General features: G+C 53.1%; 1 protein-coding gene across 1 annotated transcript; it reads right to left on the reverse strand.

Annotated features, from left to right (window-relative positions):
• Window positions 1–7760: 7760 nt before the first annotated feature.
• KRT16 (keratin 16) lies at window positions 7761–10975 on the reverse strand. The gene is made up of 8 exons (XM_003996861.6): window positions 10120–10975; window positions 9563–9645; window positions 9270–9426; window positions 9015–9176; window positions 8797–8922; window positions 8269–8489; window positions 8126–8172; window positions 7761–8014 (listed from the first exon to the last, which is right to left on the reverse strand). Exons 1-8 carry the CDS (start codon window positions 10663–10665, stop codon window positions 7914–7916), a joined length of 1443 nt encoding a protein of 480 aa, XP_003996910.4. The 5' UTR covers window positions 10666–10975; the 3' UTR covers window positions 7761–7913.
• Window positions 10976–17874: the final 6899 nt, after the last annotated feature.

A 17874-nucleotide genomic window follows, 5' to 3' on the forward strand; every position in this document is an offset into this window, starting at 1 on the left:
CTGCCTCAAAAATAAAGATAAACATTAAAAAATATTTTTTAAATATAAAATGTCTTTGTTCATACACAATTTTGTGTATAAAAGCAGGTGCACTCTTTTTTTTTCTTTCCTGTTTTCTTGGATCTCTTCTTTCCCTCTACTATCCCCTACACCCACCTCAGGCTCCCACCCTACCCCCAAGGTAACCTATGTTAATAACATATGTCCCTTTCATATTTCAGGTGTGCATGTAATTATACACACACATATGCCGTTATTTAGACAAGGGGCTGGGTTTGTTTATACACACAAGTGATATCAGTACACCGCCTGTGTTTTTCTGCAGCGTGCATTTATTTCCCTTTCCCCGATGCCTCCAAGAGTCCTCTTGCCATCTGACATAGTTCCAATTTGTTGATTGTAGTGGCTGCTCAATATCGCCTAGTATGAGTGGACCACAATTTACCCAGCTCTATAAGACCGACCAAGGGGTAGTCACTTTGTTTTCCTTTTTCGGTCACTATAAATAATGCACCCTCCTATGTGCAAGGTCTCTTATTTCTATTAATTTATTCTATTCTATTAATATTGAAATCCCTTAGTCATTTGAAAATCATCACTGATGTGTACTCACACATAATGAAGCCAGAAAGGAGCCCAAGAGACTAAAGACTCTGGGGACAGAACGATGGATGAATGTTTTTGGGTTTTATGTTCCTTTTCTTTTTTAATGTTTATTTTTTAATGTTTATTTATTTTTGACAGAGAGAGAGTGAGAGCCAGGGAGGAGCGGGGTGGGTGGGGGGCGGGGAGACACAGAATCCGAAGCAGGCTCCAGGCTCTGAGCTGTCAGCACAAGACCCAACACGGGCCTTGAACTCACAAACCTTGAGATCATGACCTGAGCCGAAGTCGGACACTCAACCGACTGAGCTACCCAGGCGCCCCTGTTTTGTATATTTCTGTTTATGTTGTCACACTATTCATATGGCAGATAAAAGCTGGAAGGAACAAAACCTACCTGTTTTGTGTGTAACAATCCTATAATCGTGGGAGAGAAAGCGACCCCAGGCCCCAGCAATGTGTTCACAGGGAGTCAAGTCAGAAGAGGACTCTCTTTCTAAATAGCTGACATCTTTGCTGTAACACCCCTTGACCTGCTCAGAGCCCTTCAGGGGTCCTGGACTGTCGGGAAAAGGGGGATGCAGAGCCATATCCTCCCGAGGCAGTGACCACGCAGTACATCAGAGGAAAGGCCACATAAAGCTCTCTACTTTCTCGGTGCTTCAGCTCTTGCCGACCAGGCTCCCATCCTTTCACGGCTCAGGCGGACACTCGCCTTCTCTTCCATGCAGCTCTTCTCAACACCTACCATGGCGGCTGCCTTGTACCAACATGGCAAGGGGCACGTGGGATCAGAGAAGCCCTGTCCTCAAGACACTTGCTTCTGAGGGACGCCTGCGTGGCTCAGTCGGTGAAGCGTCTCACTTCGACTCAGGTCATGCTCGCTCTGTTCATGAGTTCGAGCCCCACATCGGGCTTTGTGCTGACAGCGCAGAGCCTGCTTGGGATTCTCCCTCCTTCTCAATCTCTGCCTGCCCCCCACTTGCACTCTCTCTCTCCCTCTCTCTCAGTGAATGGATAAACTTTAAAAACAAGAAAGAAACCCTGTTCTGAGAAGATTCCATGAAGACCTGAAAGAGCAGAGGTCTATACCCCAAACCCATGGCTTGACTCCACAAATCCTTACTGAGTGTCCCTCACGTGCAGGGTGCTAAGGGTTGTGGGAAGCAGCAAAACAAAGAGCTTCCTCTGTGTTTATGTTTCAGGGAGCTGTTGGAAGGTCTCAAACAACAAGCCTCGGAGGTGGGAAGGCACACATAAGAAATTGCTTATCTCAGACGCAAGGAGGGACGCTGTGTTTTTTATAGCTCTAGGAAACAATGGGCCCAAAGAAGGCAAAACCTGACGGGCTTACCACTCATTCATTTACATCAGCAGATACACTTTATGGGCTATCATTAATTCTCACCCCAGCCATTGTTTTAGCTCTTTATGCAATTATGGAAAACAATATTTCACAAACTTTGACACTAACTCAAGCATAAAGAATCTGAGGGTGTGTTCAAAATAAAGTTACAAGAACGTTCTGGAGCACTCCACTGACTCGTCTCAGGTGCCAGGATCTCACGGAGTGGGAAAAGCCGTCTGATTTGGGACTGGAATCTTAGCTTGGGAAATCCAGGCAGCAAGACATTTCTGAATAGAGAAGCCAGTTTGCTCATACTTCTGCCTTGATAGCATCCTTTAAGGGGGTTCATGTTTTATTTCCACAGGATATAATAATGAAAGGGAGAAACATGGTTCCTGCTCTCAGGGAATTTTACTAACTAGCTAGGAGACCCTAACAAAGATTTTTGGGGGTTTTTGTGTTTGGCAGCCCAGGCCAGGACGCTCTCTCTATGTGAGGGTCTTTCCATAACATCAGGTTTAAAAGTGACAGATGAACCAATTAACCAAAAAGATTTTGGGGACACCTGGGTGGCTCAGTCCATTGAGCATCCAACTTCAGCTCAGGTCATGATCTCGAGGTTCGTAAGTTCAAGTCCCGCATCGGGCTCTGTGCTGTCAGTGCAGAGCCTGCTTCGGATCCTCTGCCCCTCCCCTGCTCATTCTCTCTCTCTCTCTCTCTCTCTCTCTCAAATAAACATTTTATTTTTTTAATTTTTTTCATTTATTTTTGAGAGAGTGAGACAAAGTGAGAGTGGGGGAGGAGCAGAGAGAGAGGGAGACACAGAATCCAAAGCAGGCTCCAGCAGGCTCAACACGGAGCTCGAACCCACAAACCGTGAGCTCATGACCTGAGCTGAAGTCAGACACGTAACTGACTGAGCCACCCGGGCGCCCCTCAAAAATAAACATTTTAAAGAAAAGAGATTTTTAAAAGATAACACCCAAAGTTGGTGAGCAGGTTTTGAAATAGGCACCCTCATTCCCTGCTGGAAAGTCCGTAAATTGGTACCACTTCTCTTTAAATCAATTTGACGGCACAAGTCAAGATCCTTAAAACATTTGTTATCCTCTCACCTAATCATTACGCTTATGAGAATTAAGCCTGAGGAAAGAATGCAAAATATTTGTAAAAGCTTTATGCAGAAAGACGCCATTGCTGTATTATTTCAATTTGCCACAGCAACAACAAAAAACAGTGGAAACAGCATTACACGTATAACACTTCTCTTAAAATATTAATAAAAATCAGGGGCTCCTGGGTGGCTCAGTCGGTTAAGCACCCAACTCTTGATTTCCGGTCAGGTCATGATCTCACAGTTAGTGACTTCAGGCCCATATCAGGGGCTCCCTGTCATCTTTCAGCACAGGGCCTGTTTGGGATTCTCTCTCCCTCTCTCTCCGCCCCTCCCCTGCTTGTGCACATGCACACATGCTCTCTTTTTCAAAATAAATAAATAAACTCCCAAAAAAAATATTAATAAAAATCAAATGCAAAACAGTATAGTGTGGTTGTAGATAGATAGATAGATAGATAGATCTGTAACATATATGTGAAAGAAATTCACCAAAATGTTATTAGTGATTGCCTTTGGGTACTGGGATTTGGGGTTCAGCTGAATCATAAACTCACCTATGGCCTGGAACACAGGATCGTTGACCATAAAAAAGGAGACATGTCTACTGAACAACCAACAATGATTATGGATTGCAGAGTGATGAATCAGACTCAGCAGCCTTGAAAGATGAAAAGTATTTTGCCATGTATAAAGCAGGGACTCCGGATGACACTGGAGGTTAAATGTATCATTTATCACCACCCCTCTAGACATCCCTAAAATTAGCATAAATGGATAAAGCATGTATTAGACAAAGAGACCAGGAGAAGGGATTATGGTATGAAAGTTTTGGAATCTGGAAAACAAACAAACAAAAAATAATCTTGGCGCTTTCCCAGGGAGAAGCCAAGAAGCAAGCAGATTCACACAGCAGGACCCTGGGAAGCTTCTGGAATAGGAGGCACCAGGCACATCTGAAAGGGGAGTGCACATGGGCTGAAAGGAGGAAGACAAATGGGTCAAAAGTTCATATAAAAATCATTGAGACCTCCATAGCTCCTTTCTACCCCAACCTCTGATGCCAATAACTCCTCCTTATCCCAGGAGAAGCTGGGGGTGCACTCTGGAGAATTTACCCAAAAGGATTAAACCCTGAGAGACCAAGTGCACTCTGGAGAATTTACCCAGAAGGACTAAACCTTGAGAGACCAAGCACAGCTAACAGTGGGGGCAATAAACTGATATAAGTCAGATTAACTGAGCCTGAGACTCTTTCAGTCCCCTTCCTCCACATAGCTTCTTGAAAGCTGGTAGCTCTTCCTTCCTGAGGAAGACCCTACCCAAGAGAAAAAGCCTACATATACTGACATTTGGGGTCCCCCCCATAAAACAGCATATTCTGCACCAGATTATTCTATAGTGAGACTCACTGGGGGAAAGCCCCCCTACTGTACACACACACACACACACACTTACATTCCTTACCCATTCCTTACACACTTCTTACCTTACCCATAAATATTAGTAGACAACCAAGAACCCCAGACATTTGAGGGAAACCTCTGACATAAAGGACGGAGATGAGACAAACCAGGAAAAAGGCAGCTGAGAGGAAATTGAAATGATGACGGAAATGGAAGAAATGTTAAAGCCCTGATCGATAGGTTAATGAGCTAAGAGGAAATCGTGGATCTTCAAACAAGAACAAGAGACTATTTTTAAAAAGTATCCAGAGTTATAGGGTACTAAAAATATATCTGATATTTTAAAAACTAAATCATAAGATTAGATGGTAAAGTTTAGGAAAATCTCAGAAAGTCAAAAAAAGAGAAGGTAGAAGAAAAATAGAATGAAATACATAGGAAAAGGAGGAGTTCCAGAAGGAGAGGAAATGGTGGGGGGTGGGGGGATCATTAAATAAACATTCAAGAAAATTTCCCAGAAGTAAAGAACATGAATTTATATGCTGAAAGATTCTGCCAAGTGCCCAATATAACAGATCCACACAGCCACATCAAGGGAGAACATGTGATACTGCAGCCTGCTAGAGAGAAAGAGAAGAGCCTAAAAGCTCTGGGGTTAGGGATAGGAATAGGATAGCATAAAAGATCTAGAATCAAAACAATATTAGACTTCTCAGTAGCAACACTGGAAGCCAGGATGCAGTGATACAATACCTTCAAAATGCTGAGGGAAAATTATTTGCAACCAAGAATTCCATACCCAGCCAAACTATCAGTCAAGAATGAGAGTAGACTCATGATGTTTTCAGACATGAAACGTCTATGAATCCTTTCCCAGGAAACTGCCAGAGGATGTGTTTCACTAAAATGAAGGGGGAAGAAAAGAAAAGGGAAGACATGGGATCCAGGAAACAGGGAAGCAATGCAGGAAGAAGGGATGTCCACAAGGACAGTGAAGGAAGATTTCGGGATGACAGGAGGCATAGAGAGCACCCAGAACATGCTGGGACAGGATGCAGGACAGCAGGCTCCAAAGAGTAATATCTTCAAGAAGATAAAACTTATGAAATACTCAGTGTTTTAACATGTTAGGAGGAGATCTATACTTCTGGCAGTGAATTAGGGAATAAATTTAGGATAAATACATAGAAAACCTCAGCAAATTGAAAAAGAGATGTTTATCTCAAAGAAATCTAACATAGCATAAAATGTTTTTGGACTGTAAATAATAGTTAAATAGTCATGATAATGTAAAATTAAACATTTACCTAATGAAAATAGCATATATTGAAAGTGTAGGAAGAAGTAGGGAGTGGCCATGCTGTACAAGAGAGCTGAATCCCTCTCCTTCAGAGTGGGAAGTCAAGCAATTAGAAAAAAAATTGAAAAAAAAATCAAGAAATGGTAGTGTAAGCCTGTGGTTTAGAAATGGGCAGTGGCTCAGTCGGTTGAGCGTCCGACTTTCAGCTCAGGTCATGATCTCATGGTTCGTGAGTTTGAGCCCCGTGTCGGGCTTTGTGCTGACAGCTCAGAGCCTGGAGCCAGCTTCGGATTCTGTGTCTCCTCTCTCTGCCTCTCCCCAGCTTGTGCTCTCTCTCAATAATAAATAAATACACTTTAAAAAATTATAGAAATAAGGCAAACGGGACACCTGGGTGGCTCAGTTGGTTGAGCATCCAACTTCAGTTCAGGTCATGATCTCAAGGTTTGTGAGTTCAAGCCCCACACCGGGCTCTGTGCTGACAGCTCAGAGCCTGGAGCCTGCTTCGGATTCTGTGTCTCCCTCTCTCTCTCTGCCCCTCTCCTGCTCATACTCTGTCTCTCTCTCTCCTTCAAAAACATTAAAAAATTTTTTTAAGAAATAAGGCAAATGCTGGGGCACTTGGGTGGCTCAGTTGGTTAAGCATCTGACTTCGGCTCAGGTCATGATCTCACAGTTCATGGGTTTGAGCCCCGTGTCGGGCTCTGCTGACAGGTCAGAGCCTGGAGCCTGCTTCGGATTCTGTGTCTCCCTCTCTCTGCCCCTTCCCCAGCTCCCACTCTTGCCCCTTCTCCGGTTCACTTTCTCTCTCTCTCTCTCTCTCTCTCTCTCTTAAAAATAAATAAAAATGTAAAAAATTAATTTAAAGAAATTAGGCAAATGCCAAAAGTAATAGCTAAGAGTTGAAAGTGAGAAGTGGGAATGGAGGCATGGGACACAGCCTCGGGATGGCTCTTTTTTATAGAAAGACTTATTATGTGAAACATACATAACTTTGATTTTGTAAATTAAATTTTTTTAATATGGAAAGCACTCATGGTGTGGGACAGGATGGTTGACTCAAGGATACAGAGCAGGGCCAGGCAGAAAAGCACCCAAGTGGGTTGAGACAGAGGGTCAAGCATTGGAGGGGAAAGAGAACATCACAGGTGATTAAACAGTAGAGTCCTGATCATGTCCGTGTACTTGAACTTGGCCATATTCTTTCTAGAGAGCCCAGCAGGTAGAAATGGGGCTGGGAGAGATGGACAGCAAGGGGCCCAGTCAGTTATCCCGTGCCCAGCTCTAGGGAGAGAGGCAGCAGGTCTGAACATGGGGGGGTGGAGGGTGGTGATGAAGCAGGGCGAGGGTGACAGATGTTTCCCAGGGGACCCCTTTCACTCAGTCTCCTGCCTGATGAGAAGCAGGGGCTGATAAGGGGTGAAGAAGAGGACAGGTTGGGAGAAAAAAGTTCAGTCCTAACCACGGACACCATCCCCAAGGCGAAGGCTCTCTTTTCTACCACCCAACACAAAACTTGTGTAATGTGGGGAGCCAAAGGGTAGAGTTAAGAGCTCAAGCTTTGGAGTCTTTGGGTTAAAATACCTAAAACAAGAGAGCGGCATTTAAAAAAAAAAAAAAAAAAAGCGTGGCCTCCGTAACCAGACAGCAGGGCTTGAACCACAATCATGCCTCTTAGGATCCACATGACTTTGCGAAAGTTACTTAACCCCTCTGAATGGCAGAGCTGTCTCCATTCCAAACCCAGCCTCACCACACCCACCTCACAGGGTGACTGTCAACACGTGGGAGCTCCTTCCCCTCCTGCGTCCCACCTCCCACGCCCACGATATGGGGGGGGCAAGGCGGCAGGGGAGTCTTCGAGAAAGACCCGACCAGTATTACTGAGCTTTGCTGTTTCCTGGACCCGTCAGGCTGTGGGGTCCGAGAAGGCCTCGGGGAGACACCTTCAACCCCCTCCCATTTGTTCAAGAACAGAGACCACACAGGTTTGCGGCAACCGGAAAGTCAGCTTTATTAGCCCATCACCAGCAGAGGGGGAGGGGAGACAGCTTGGGGACCGAGCTGGGAGGACAGGGCCCTGACGCAGGCCTTCAGGAGGTTGGGGCCGGCAGGCAGGCGGGAGGCTCTGGAAGAGGCAGCTCAGTGCTTGGAGTTCTGGCCCTGGCTGAAGTTGGACGAGCCCTGCTCCTTGAGGATGGGCCAGGTCTGGTGGCCAGAGGGGGACGAGGAGGAGGAGAAGACTGTGGGGGAGAGGCGAGGGGGTGAGAAGGGTTCTGGGAGCTTAGAGGCCCCACACAGGGAGAAGGGAGGGCTGGGGGCTCAGGGGCACCCGGGAGCCTCAAGGGCCTTACCCTTGTGGGAAGAAAAGGACTGGCTGGACGCTTGCTGGGAGGAGAGGCTGCAGGGGAGAAAAGGCAGAGCAGTTAGACGCGCTGGGAGCGGCGGGGCTGCAGGGGCTGCGGGGCAGGACCCGGAAGGAAGGCAGTGCACTCACTGAGCATCCTCGCCCTCCAGCAGGCGGCGGTAGGTGGCGATCTCCTGCTCCAGCCGCGTCTTCACGTCCAGCAGGATCTTGTACTCCTGGTTCTGCTGCTCCATCTCGCAGCGCAGCTGGGCCAGCTGCTCCTCCACGCTGCCGATCAGCCCCTGGATCTGGGCCAGCTGCACGCAGTAGCGGCCTTTGGTCTCCTCCAGGCTGCTCTCCAGGGATGCTTTCTGTGAGTGGGGGAAAAGGAAAGAGTCAACAGAGGTGATCATTACTCCCCCGCCACCCCAGGCCTCTGGGCATGTTCCTGAGAGGTACATGGATTTTGGTCCCAGCTGGGCTACTGATGGGCCAGACGATGTGGAGAAAAGTAACTCCGTTGTTCTGGGCCTTAATTTCTGTGTCTATATAATGGGTACAATGACCCCTCCATCCCACTCCTGGGAAAAGAGGGGCAGAACTGTATTGTGGCAACATCGAGGGGCCGGCGGCATCACTGGTGACCTGGGGACTGCGGCGAGCCGGGGTCCTTCATACCATGCTGAGCTGGGACTGCAGTTCAATCTCCAGGCCCTGGAGCACCCTCCGGAGCTCGGTCACCTCCGTGCGGCCACTCTGCACCAGTTCGCTGTTTGAGGCCACTTCCTTGTTCAGCTCCTCGGTCTGAGACAGGAAAAGAGGAGCAGGTGTGAGGCACCCTAGAGGTGGCCCCTGGCTGGGAAGTCCTGCAGGAGAGCTGAGCGCCTGAGCCCCACCTTGCTCAGGAACCAGGCCTCCGCGTCTCTGCGGTTCTTCTCCGCCATCTGCTCGTACTGGTCGCGCATCTCGTTCAGGATGCGGCTCAGGTCCACGCCGGGGGCGGCATCCATCTCCACACTGACGTCCCCGCCAGTCTGACCCCTCAGGGCAAGCATCTCCTAGGAAGGGATGGCGGGAGACGACCAGCTCAGCTGAGCCCTTTCCTGGCCCCTGAACCGGCCTCCCGCTGCCAACACCAGCAGCGACCTCACCTCCTCGTGGTTCTTCTTCAGGAAGGCCAGCTCCTCCTTCAGCCCTTCGATCTGCATCTCCAGGTCGGTCCTGGCCAGGGTCAGCTCGTCCAGCACCCTGCGCAGGCCGTTGATGTCGGCCTCCACGCTCTGGCGCAGGGCCAGCTCGTGCTCATACCTGGCAGGACAGAGGTCGAGGCATCAGGCTCCATCTGCGAGGCCTCTGAGGTTCAAAACCAACAGCCCCACCGCTTGCCCACCCCCCCAACCCCCGCCCTCTGCACCACACTCCGCCCACCACAGCGGTGGCTCACTTGGTCCTAAAGTCATCGGCTGCCAGCCTGGCATTGTCGATCTGCAGAATGGGCTGAGCGTTCTCGATGGTGGCCGCGATGATCTACAGAGAAGGTAAAAGGACAGGCCTCGTTAGCCAAGACCCCAAAGCCCGGGGGTGAAGAGCAGAGAGGGGAGGATACGGTGTCCCCAAACTTGAGGGTCGCCTGGCTGGCGAGTCAGGCCCTACACTCTTCCATCCAGCCAGCCTGGGTGTCTCTTGCAGCCGGCTCAGGGTGCGCGGAGGGAGGCCCCCCCGGCTCCTACCACCCCATCCTCGGCCCCAGGCTGAGAGAAGCTGAGGGAGCAACGCAAAAATCACTTGCAGGGAATAAGAGAGTCAGGGCTCCAGCCAGGCTCGGACAGCTGGATGCTGAAAAGGGACCCTCTGCCAGCAATGCAGAGTGGCCTCTGTCTACTCCCCCAAGGTGGCCTCACTCTCCCAGTTTGTGAAACAAAGATGCTAAAAGTGATTTCTAAGGGCCGCTGAAGCCATGGCCTGTCGCAACGACCAGGGTCGCCGGCCTGGCCCACACACCTTGTTCCTCAGGTCCTCGATGGTCTTGAAGTAGGGGCTGTAGTCCTTGACCTCACTGGGCCGCTGCCTCTGGTACCAGTCCCGGATCTTCACCTCCAGTTCAGCGTTGGCCTCCTCCAGGGCGCGCACCTTGTCCAGGTAGGAGGCCAGCCGGTCGTTGAGGTTCTGCATGGTGAGCTTCTCGTTGCCGGAGAGGAGGCCGCCATCACCCCCTCCAAAGCCAGCGCCGAAGCCACCACCGAAGCCAGCACCAAAGCCACCTCCAAAGCCAGCACCAAGGCCACCACCATATCCTCCACCGAAGCCGCTACCCAGGGCCCCACCAAAGCTGCTGCTGCTGCTGAAGCCGCCACCGTAGCCGCCTCCCAGGCCGCAGGCCCCCCCGGAGGAGTAGCGGGAGGAGGAGACCGACAGGCCCCCGTAGGCGCTGGGGGCCCGGCAGGACCCTCCGGCCAGCACGGAGGACATGCGGCTGGAGCCGCCCCCGATGCCGCAGGAGCCCTTCATGGAGCTGGAGGAGGTGAACTGGCGGCTGCAGGTGGTCATGATGCCAGGAGGGAGGTGAGTGAGCGAGCGAGCGAGGCAGCAGAGAGGAGAGATTGGTGCTCAGGGAGGCTGGGAGGATGCTGGGGAAGCTCAAACCCCCGGAACCTTTATAGGCGCCGGGGAGGGCGGGGCCTCCCGACTGCTGACGGAGGGTTCCCCTGCCCGTTTCATCACACCAGGTCCCGTCCAACTCCCCACTCCGGATCAGGATTATTCAACCCGGGGTCGACTCACTTCGCTGGGTGCTGCTCGGAGTTCCCACCCAGCTCCGGGGGTGTGGGGCCGAGAGAAAAACTCACAAACACCAGTCGGCCGTGACTCAGGCTGGGCGGCGGGAACCGGCTCTCGTTCCCGGAGCCTAAGGGGCCAGCGGGGCCTTGGCACAGGCAGTTTTGTGGCGGCTGCGTCCCCAGGCGGTGAGTCAGCCCGTGAAGGACTCCCTGCCCCACGGTGACAGCCTTGGCTGAGAAAGGCCTCACCGATGCCGGCCTGGGGCCGCCTCAGGATGTGCTGTGGGGATCCTGCCTGCCCGGCTCTGGACAAGGAGAGCTGGGTTCATGGTCTAACTTTGCTTTGCTCTCTGTGTGACCTGAGGCCCCCTTGCCTCCCCTCTCTGGGCCTCTGTGTCCCCTCAGTAAAGTGACAAGGCTGGACTGCCTGATCGTGGAGTCCTTTCTAGTTCTAAAAATTCTCGGGGCGCCTGGGTGGCTCAGTCGGTTAAGTGTCCGACTTCGGCTCAGGTCATGATCTCACGGTCCGTGGGTTCGAGGTGCACGTCAGGCACTGTGCTAACATCTCAGAGCCTGGAGACCCCTTCAGACTCCGTGTCTCCCTCTCTCTCTCTGCCCCTCCCCTGTGTGCTCTTTCTCTCTCTCAAAAATAAATAAATATTTTTTTAAAGTAGTTGTTGTTTTTTTTAATTCTCTGACTCTCTTTCCCTTATTGGATCGGATCCAGTGTCAGAGGCTGCCTTTGAGCCCCCAGAGTCGTCAGAAGCATTGGGTACCATGGGACCAGTATGTACCATCGAGCCAGGCGGGCGTCGGCTCGAATCCCCGCTCTGCCCCTTACAAGCTATGCAGCGTAAGCCATCCTTTAGCCCCTCTGGGTCTCAGTTTTCTCATCTGTAGAAGTGGAAGACACAACACAGAAGGACCTACACACAGAACCCCACTGGCCACTCCCCAATGGTGGCCCGGCCCCTCAGTTCCCGATGCCTCCTTTGCAGCTAGGTGCCCCCTCACCTGCCTCCTCACACCCACCTCTGCCCTCTGGCACCTCCCTCCCACAACCTCACCCTCTCCTCTTTACCCCAACACTCCCACCCTTTGAGCAGCCCATCCCCAATGCATTGCTCTACCTAGTCGTGGGTGCCCATCATGAACTGTGGTGGGAGGGAGTCCCCGTCCTGCCATTAGTGCCATGTGTGACCCCTGACCCCACCAGGAGCCTCTGAGTCCCCACACTGCATCCAAGGCTCTGTTCCCAATGCTTTCCTTTCGAATGTCCATAGATTCCAGGCTGGGATAGACAGCTTCCTTCGTTCAGTTGAGAAGAGGGGGAAGGTGACCTCTCTGGTCACATCTGCCGTGCTCCAGTATTGTATGGAGTGCCCTACACGTGCCACACAGTTTGTGAGAGGCAATGTTCCCACCACAGGATCACAGACGAGGGAGCTGGTAGGTTAAGTGGGCTTCCCAAGGCACCAGTCAACGGCGAGCTGAGGTTTGAACCCCTGCCCGTCTGCTGGCCCAGTCCGAGCCCTTCCCGCCATCCTCAACCACCCTCTCTGTGCATCTCCAATGTGCATCATTGTCTTGAATTCACCTTGCGAAGTCGGGAGGAGAGAGGGAGACCCAGAGGGAGGGAGTGATTCCCCCAACGTCACTCGGCTTTAAGTTGTAGAGCCAGGATTAGAACCCAGGCTCAGGGCATCTCCACTCGCCCACGATGCCTTGCAGGCTGGGACCAGATACATCCATTTTCATTTACCTCCCACAGTACCTGGAATGAGCTCTTCCCACAGTGGGCATGACCTTGACCTCAGGGCTGGTGGCAGGATTAGGGAGCTCTGAACCCAAAAGCTGAGGATTCTTCAGGGTGCTCTGGGGGGTGACACACAGAACTGGCCACTGTCCTTGTTCTAAAGTGCCTCCGTGGCCCCCAGAGGAGCCAGAAGAAGGCTTGCCTCGGCCTGAGCACTGCTGGGTGATATTACTGGAACCTAGGAACAGGAAATTCTGTCTCAGCCTAACCAGGACTTTGCTGCTGCCATATCGCGCCCCATCAGTCACTCGGCTTGTAGGAACAGGGCCCAGAGGTCTGAGCAGAGCTGGCACCCAACACACGCCTTCAGGGCCAGGCCTGGGAGACAGAACCCGATGCTCCTGCTCCCCTCTCCCAACACCAAACATGGGCAAAGTGGGTCCTGGAATCTTGGACAAAAACCTTGCCATCCCAGGTGTCAGGATGGGCCTAGAGTTCAGGTCCAACCACAGACTCATTACCCTCAGAACTAAAAATGACTCTGAGGGGTGCCTGGGTGGCTCAGTTGGTTGAGTGTCCAGCTCTTGATTCCAGCTCAGGTCATGATCCCGGGTCATGGGATAGAACCTCATGTCGGGCTCTGAGCGGATTGTGGAGCCTGCTTAAGATTCTCTCGAAAGAAAGAAAGAAAGAAAGAAAGAAAGAAAGAAAGAAAGAAAGAAAGAAAAGAAAAAAGATATTCTCTCTCTCTCTCTCTCTCTCTCTCTCTCTCTCTGTCTCACAGCAACATAGATGGACCTAGAGAACATTATGCTGCTAAGTCAGACTGAGAAAGAAAAAAAAAAGATTTTTTTTTTCTCTCTCTCTCCCTCTGCCCGCTCCCCTGGTCACATTTTCTCTCTCTTTAAAAAAAATAAAAATAAAAATCACCTTTGAGGCCACCAAGCCCCATGCAGAGAGAGAGACTTGTCCCAGGTTAAATAGAAGCAGAAACTCGAACCCGGCACCAGCACTGTTCCTTAGCTTTACACGGACTCTCCCTGTGGTCTCTGGGATGTCCTCCTTCTCTGCCTCAGCCCACCCTCCACCACCCTCCCTTCTTTTTTTTTTTTTTTAATGTTTATATATTTCTGAGAGAGAGAGAGAGAGAGAGAGAGAGCTTGTGCAAGCGGGGATAGGGGCAGACAGAGACAGAGACACAGAATCCAAAGCAGGCTCCAGGCTCTGAGCTATCACCACAGAGCCCGACGGGGGCTTGAACTCACAAACCATAAGATCATGACGTGAGCTGAAGCTGGATGCTTAACCGACTGAGCCACCCAGGCGCCCCCACCTCCCTCCCTTCTAATTGGATCCCTGCCCCTCCACCATTGCTAGAGTCAGTGTGGGGTTGCACATGAGCCCAGCACTGATGCTTGGGGATCTGCATGGGCTGAGAAGCTACAGGAAGTTACCAACCAACCCATCAACCCACTCAGTCAACACTGCAGACCAAGCACCCACCGTGTGCCTGGCACCCAGGGCATGGGGGTTGGGGAAGATGATGACATAGTTTCTGACCTTGGAACCTATCATTTGGTCCCAGACAGAAGACTAAGGCCGGGAATACAGCACTGCACGGCAGGAAGGCCTGGGGTGTTTGGCCCACAGGATGCCACTGGGTAAGTGTTACCCAACGCTAAGCCTCAGCAGTAAAGGAGGGAATATCAACAGAGGCTCCATCTGGGCCTCAGAAGATCTGAATTGGCAGAGAAAGACCAAGGGGCACATTTCCGGTGTGCCAGTGGGGCAAACCTACCCAAGGTTGCTGAGAGCCAGGAGCACTAGGTCTGTGGGCACAGAGCACAGACTCCAACCAAACTGGCATGTCTCCAGGCAGCGGGTTCCTTCCCCCACCCAGGCCTCTTCCCTCTCTCCTTCACCTACCCCGTCTCAGGTATGATGAAGTCATCTCATACCTGAGTTGGCCAGGAAATATCATTGGCCAATGCACGCCTCAACATGCAATGACTCCCCAACCCGACTGATCACCAGGATCCCCACACAGATTCCCGACCCTGCTCTGACCCACTGTATCAGCATCGCCCAGGACAAGCCTGATCGTGGGGACGTTTTACGAGCTCATAGGGAATTCTGGAGACCAGCCAGGCTGGGAAGCAGGAGACGGCCTGGGGGAAGAAGGGAAGGAGGGGAGGCCCTCAGGGGACTGAGGGGAGAGAGGGGGCTGCTGCAGGGCCCCCAGCCCATCCATGGTGGCAGCCAGAACCACAGGCTTCAGGGCAGGGTGAAGAAAGAGAAGGTCCCCAGTGAGCTCGGACAGAGCAGCGTGCATGCAGTCAAGCAGGCGCCAGATCTGTGCTGGGCACTCAGATAAAAAGAACAAGGCAGAAAAGCCCTCAGGGCATACTTAGAGACAACCCCGCTACCGCTACCGTGTGGTCGGGCCGTGATGGGGGTGCAGGGGGCCTGCAGGGAGGGGGCAGGCTCCCTGGGAGTGAACACGTGTTTCCAGTCCAGGCTCTGGCCCCGCCACTGCTCCCAGCATCTGGATGAATCTGTGAGAGCCAGATGGTAGGTGGTCCTCCCACTCCCCCGTGTTTCACGCCCCCCTTCCGAGGGTGGGTGCTGTCACAGCCTGTCACACTGGTCTACACAACCAAGGGGCCCTCAGGGGGCCATGTGGCTGGATCAAGCTCTGTTAACAGCCTTGGCTCTGAACCGCTCTCTGTTCTCCTCAACCTCACCCCTACCCACACCGCATAAGGACTGAAGGAGTATTGTCAGCCCCAACACTGTGCCCTGCCCGCCACCCCTAAACCGGAGCCCTTCAGGGTCCCTCCAGGCCAGGGCCTGTGTCTCCTCCTTCCCCCAGGCCCAGTGCAGAAGAGGCGCAGACAGACGCCACGCCACAGACAGAGTGTTCCTGCCACATTGTCTCCTTGCAGAAAGCACTGCCAGTCATACTTTCGGGGCGTGGGCGTGGCAGAGGAAGAGTCACAAGGGCTGGCGACTGCTGTCCCTGGCCTGGGCCTGGACACCAGGCCCATCATGCGTGTCCATCACATGAGAGTGTGTAAGGCGGCACCGAGGGTGGTTACAGACCGGTTCGCGGACGGGGGGGGGGGGGGGGGGCGCGGGGGGGGGGTGAAGTGTTTGGTGCCGGGGTTGGGAGGGGGAGGGTGCGTGGATGAACTGTGGAGTCCCACAGCTGGGCCGCCCAATCCAGCCACAGGCACACGTCCTCAGCACCCCGGGTTGGCTTGGGGGTGCGACAAGAGAGTCCAACCACCAAAATTCCCCAAGGGGACCACAGGTCTCAGCCCCCCATCGCTCCCTCCTGTGGTCCTACCTTCCCAGGCATGGGCTGAGCACTCCAGGAAAGGGTAGGGCTTTCCCTGTCTGGGCCCAGGACCATCCCCTAAGGACCCCCACCCCCAGCAGGCACCACTGCCTCTCCTGGCCCAGCTCTCCACACTTGGCTTCTCTCCACTGCGGCCTCCTGAGCCACCCACCCACTCACTTTGTGGGCAGAAGCTTCTTCCCCAGCAGAGGGGCGCAGTCCAGGGCTATCTGTGGCCACCCCACCCTATGACCCCTCCTCAGTCACCCCAACAGTAGGGGTGGGCCCCCAGGATCTGCAGGGAGAGAATCTGCCTAAGAACCTGGGGCGGGGCAGGGGTTGGGCCCCTCTTCCTAGCATAACCCCGACAAGAGCTGAGTCACTGCTCCTCGAAGCCTCAGTGTCCCTATCCACACAATGGGGCGCCTCTTCCCAGACCCTCCCTGCTTCCTGGGGCTGCCATTTGGATAAATGAGATCACCATCCAAATGAGCCACCCTCAACCCAGGGCTGGTTCTTTTCTGGTTGTGGCTGGAAGTGTGGCGGGGCCTGGTGGGCACAGGGCCTCCCCTGCCTCCATCCGTCATTGCTGGTCAGGCAGCTGGGAGACACCAGCCTCTGATGGAGCGGAGGCTGCGCTCCCAGCCTGCTCTGGTTCCGGCTCTGCACTCCAGCCAGTGGTCCCTGCCTCGACTAGGAACTCACTGTCCTCGGCGGCCCCTGGATCAGGGCTGGAAGGACCATCCGTTGAGTCTCATCCCTCTCCTCAGCGACCACAGCCTCTGAGATCCAGAGAAGGCCTGGGAACTGTCCAAAGACGCACAGCCACCTGCTCACCTCGTAGACCATGCTCTTACCACCACCCTTCGCGCTCCTCCCTGGTTTTCACTAGTCCCAAGCCTTGCACCCCGCCAGGCCTCGGGGGCTCTGGCTGCTCAGGCGCAGGCCCCACCTTCAGTGTCCGGGCGCTAGGAGAGTGTTTGATGGGCCCTGGTCTGATTTTACAGCAGCAAACAGTCCCAGGCCTGTCAGCAAATTGAGGTGGGGGCGCCCTTCCTCTCATTAACCTCTTCAATCCCTTCTCATTTCCTGAAGAAAACCAGGAAGGCCTGCCCCGCCCAGTGGTTTCCAGATTTACTCAAAGGAAGACTTCCTTCCAGGTGTCGGGGCTCCTCCCCACCTGGCTCATCGCCTGCCACCAGAATGAAAGGGGCTGAAGCCCGGAGGGTCCTGGGAGTGGCTAGGGAGGGACTGCCCCCCTTCCCCAGGATGCACTTCTCCACCTTCCCCACCTCCAGGCTCCCGGGGAGGGTGGTGCTGCTCCACCCCCTCCCCAATCCTGGCACTCTCCCCGGGCCCCATCCTGAGCAGCAGCTGACCATTTGAGGAAACGTCCCTGAGAGAGGACCCACCCTTTCTCCCACACCTGCCTGGGGCCCTCAGCCTTCTCTAGAAGCCTAGACTACAGTTCACATTCCTGAGGTGAGGCAGTAGGAGTACCCCAGGGGTGCCCACAACCCATTTTGGGGATTTCCTGAGACTCACAAAGGAACGTGGGCCCTACCCACCCTGCCTGCCTCCCCCACCTTCCTTATGCTCCTGCCTCTTCCAGGAGGATCCTGATTCCTGTCCCACCCACCCCCTGCCCCCTCTTGGAGAAGGGCATGTCCCTCTTGGAGCAATTGACTGAATGCGTCATCCTTTAGGACTCTGGCTCCCACCTGACATCTCCTCAGCCATTTATGGATGAGAAAACCTACTTACAGGGCAAGAAGAGGCCACCTAAGACCTCCCCAGGTATGCTGGCCTGACCCTGGGTCTGGCACTGCCTGGACCACCCTCCCAAGGATCACTGACCCTTCGGAGATGCAAAGTGGCCCCCT

The sequence above is a fragment of the Felis catus genome, chromosome E1 (genome assembly GCF_018350175.1).
Source record: "Felis catus isolate Fca126 chromosome E1, F.catus_Fca126_mat1.0, whole genome shotgun sequence".
NCBI classification, from domain to species: Eukaryota; Metazoa; Chordata; class Mammalia; order Carnivora; family Felidae; genus Felis; species Felis catus.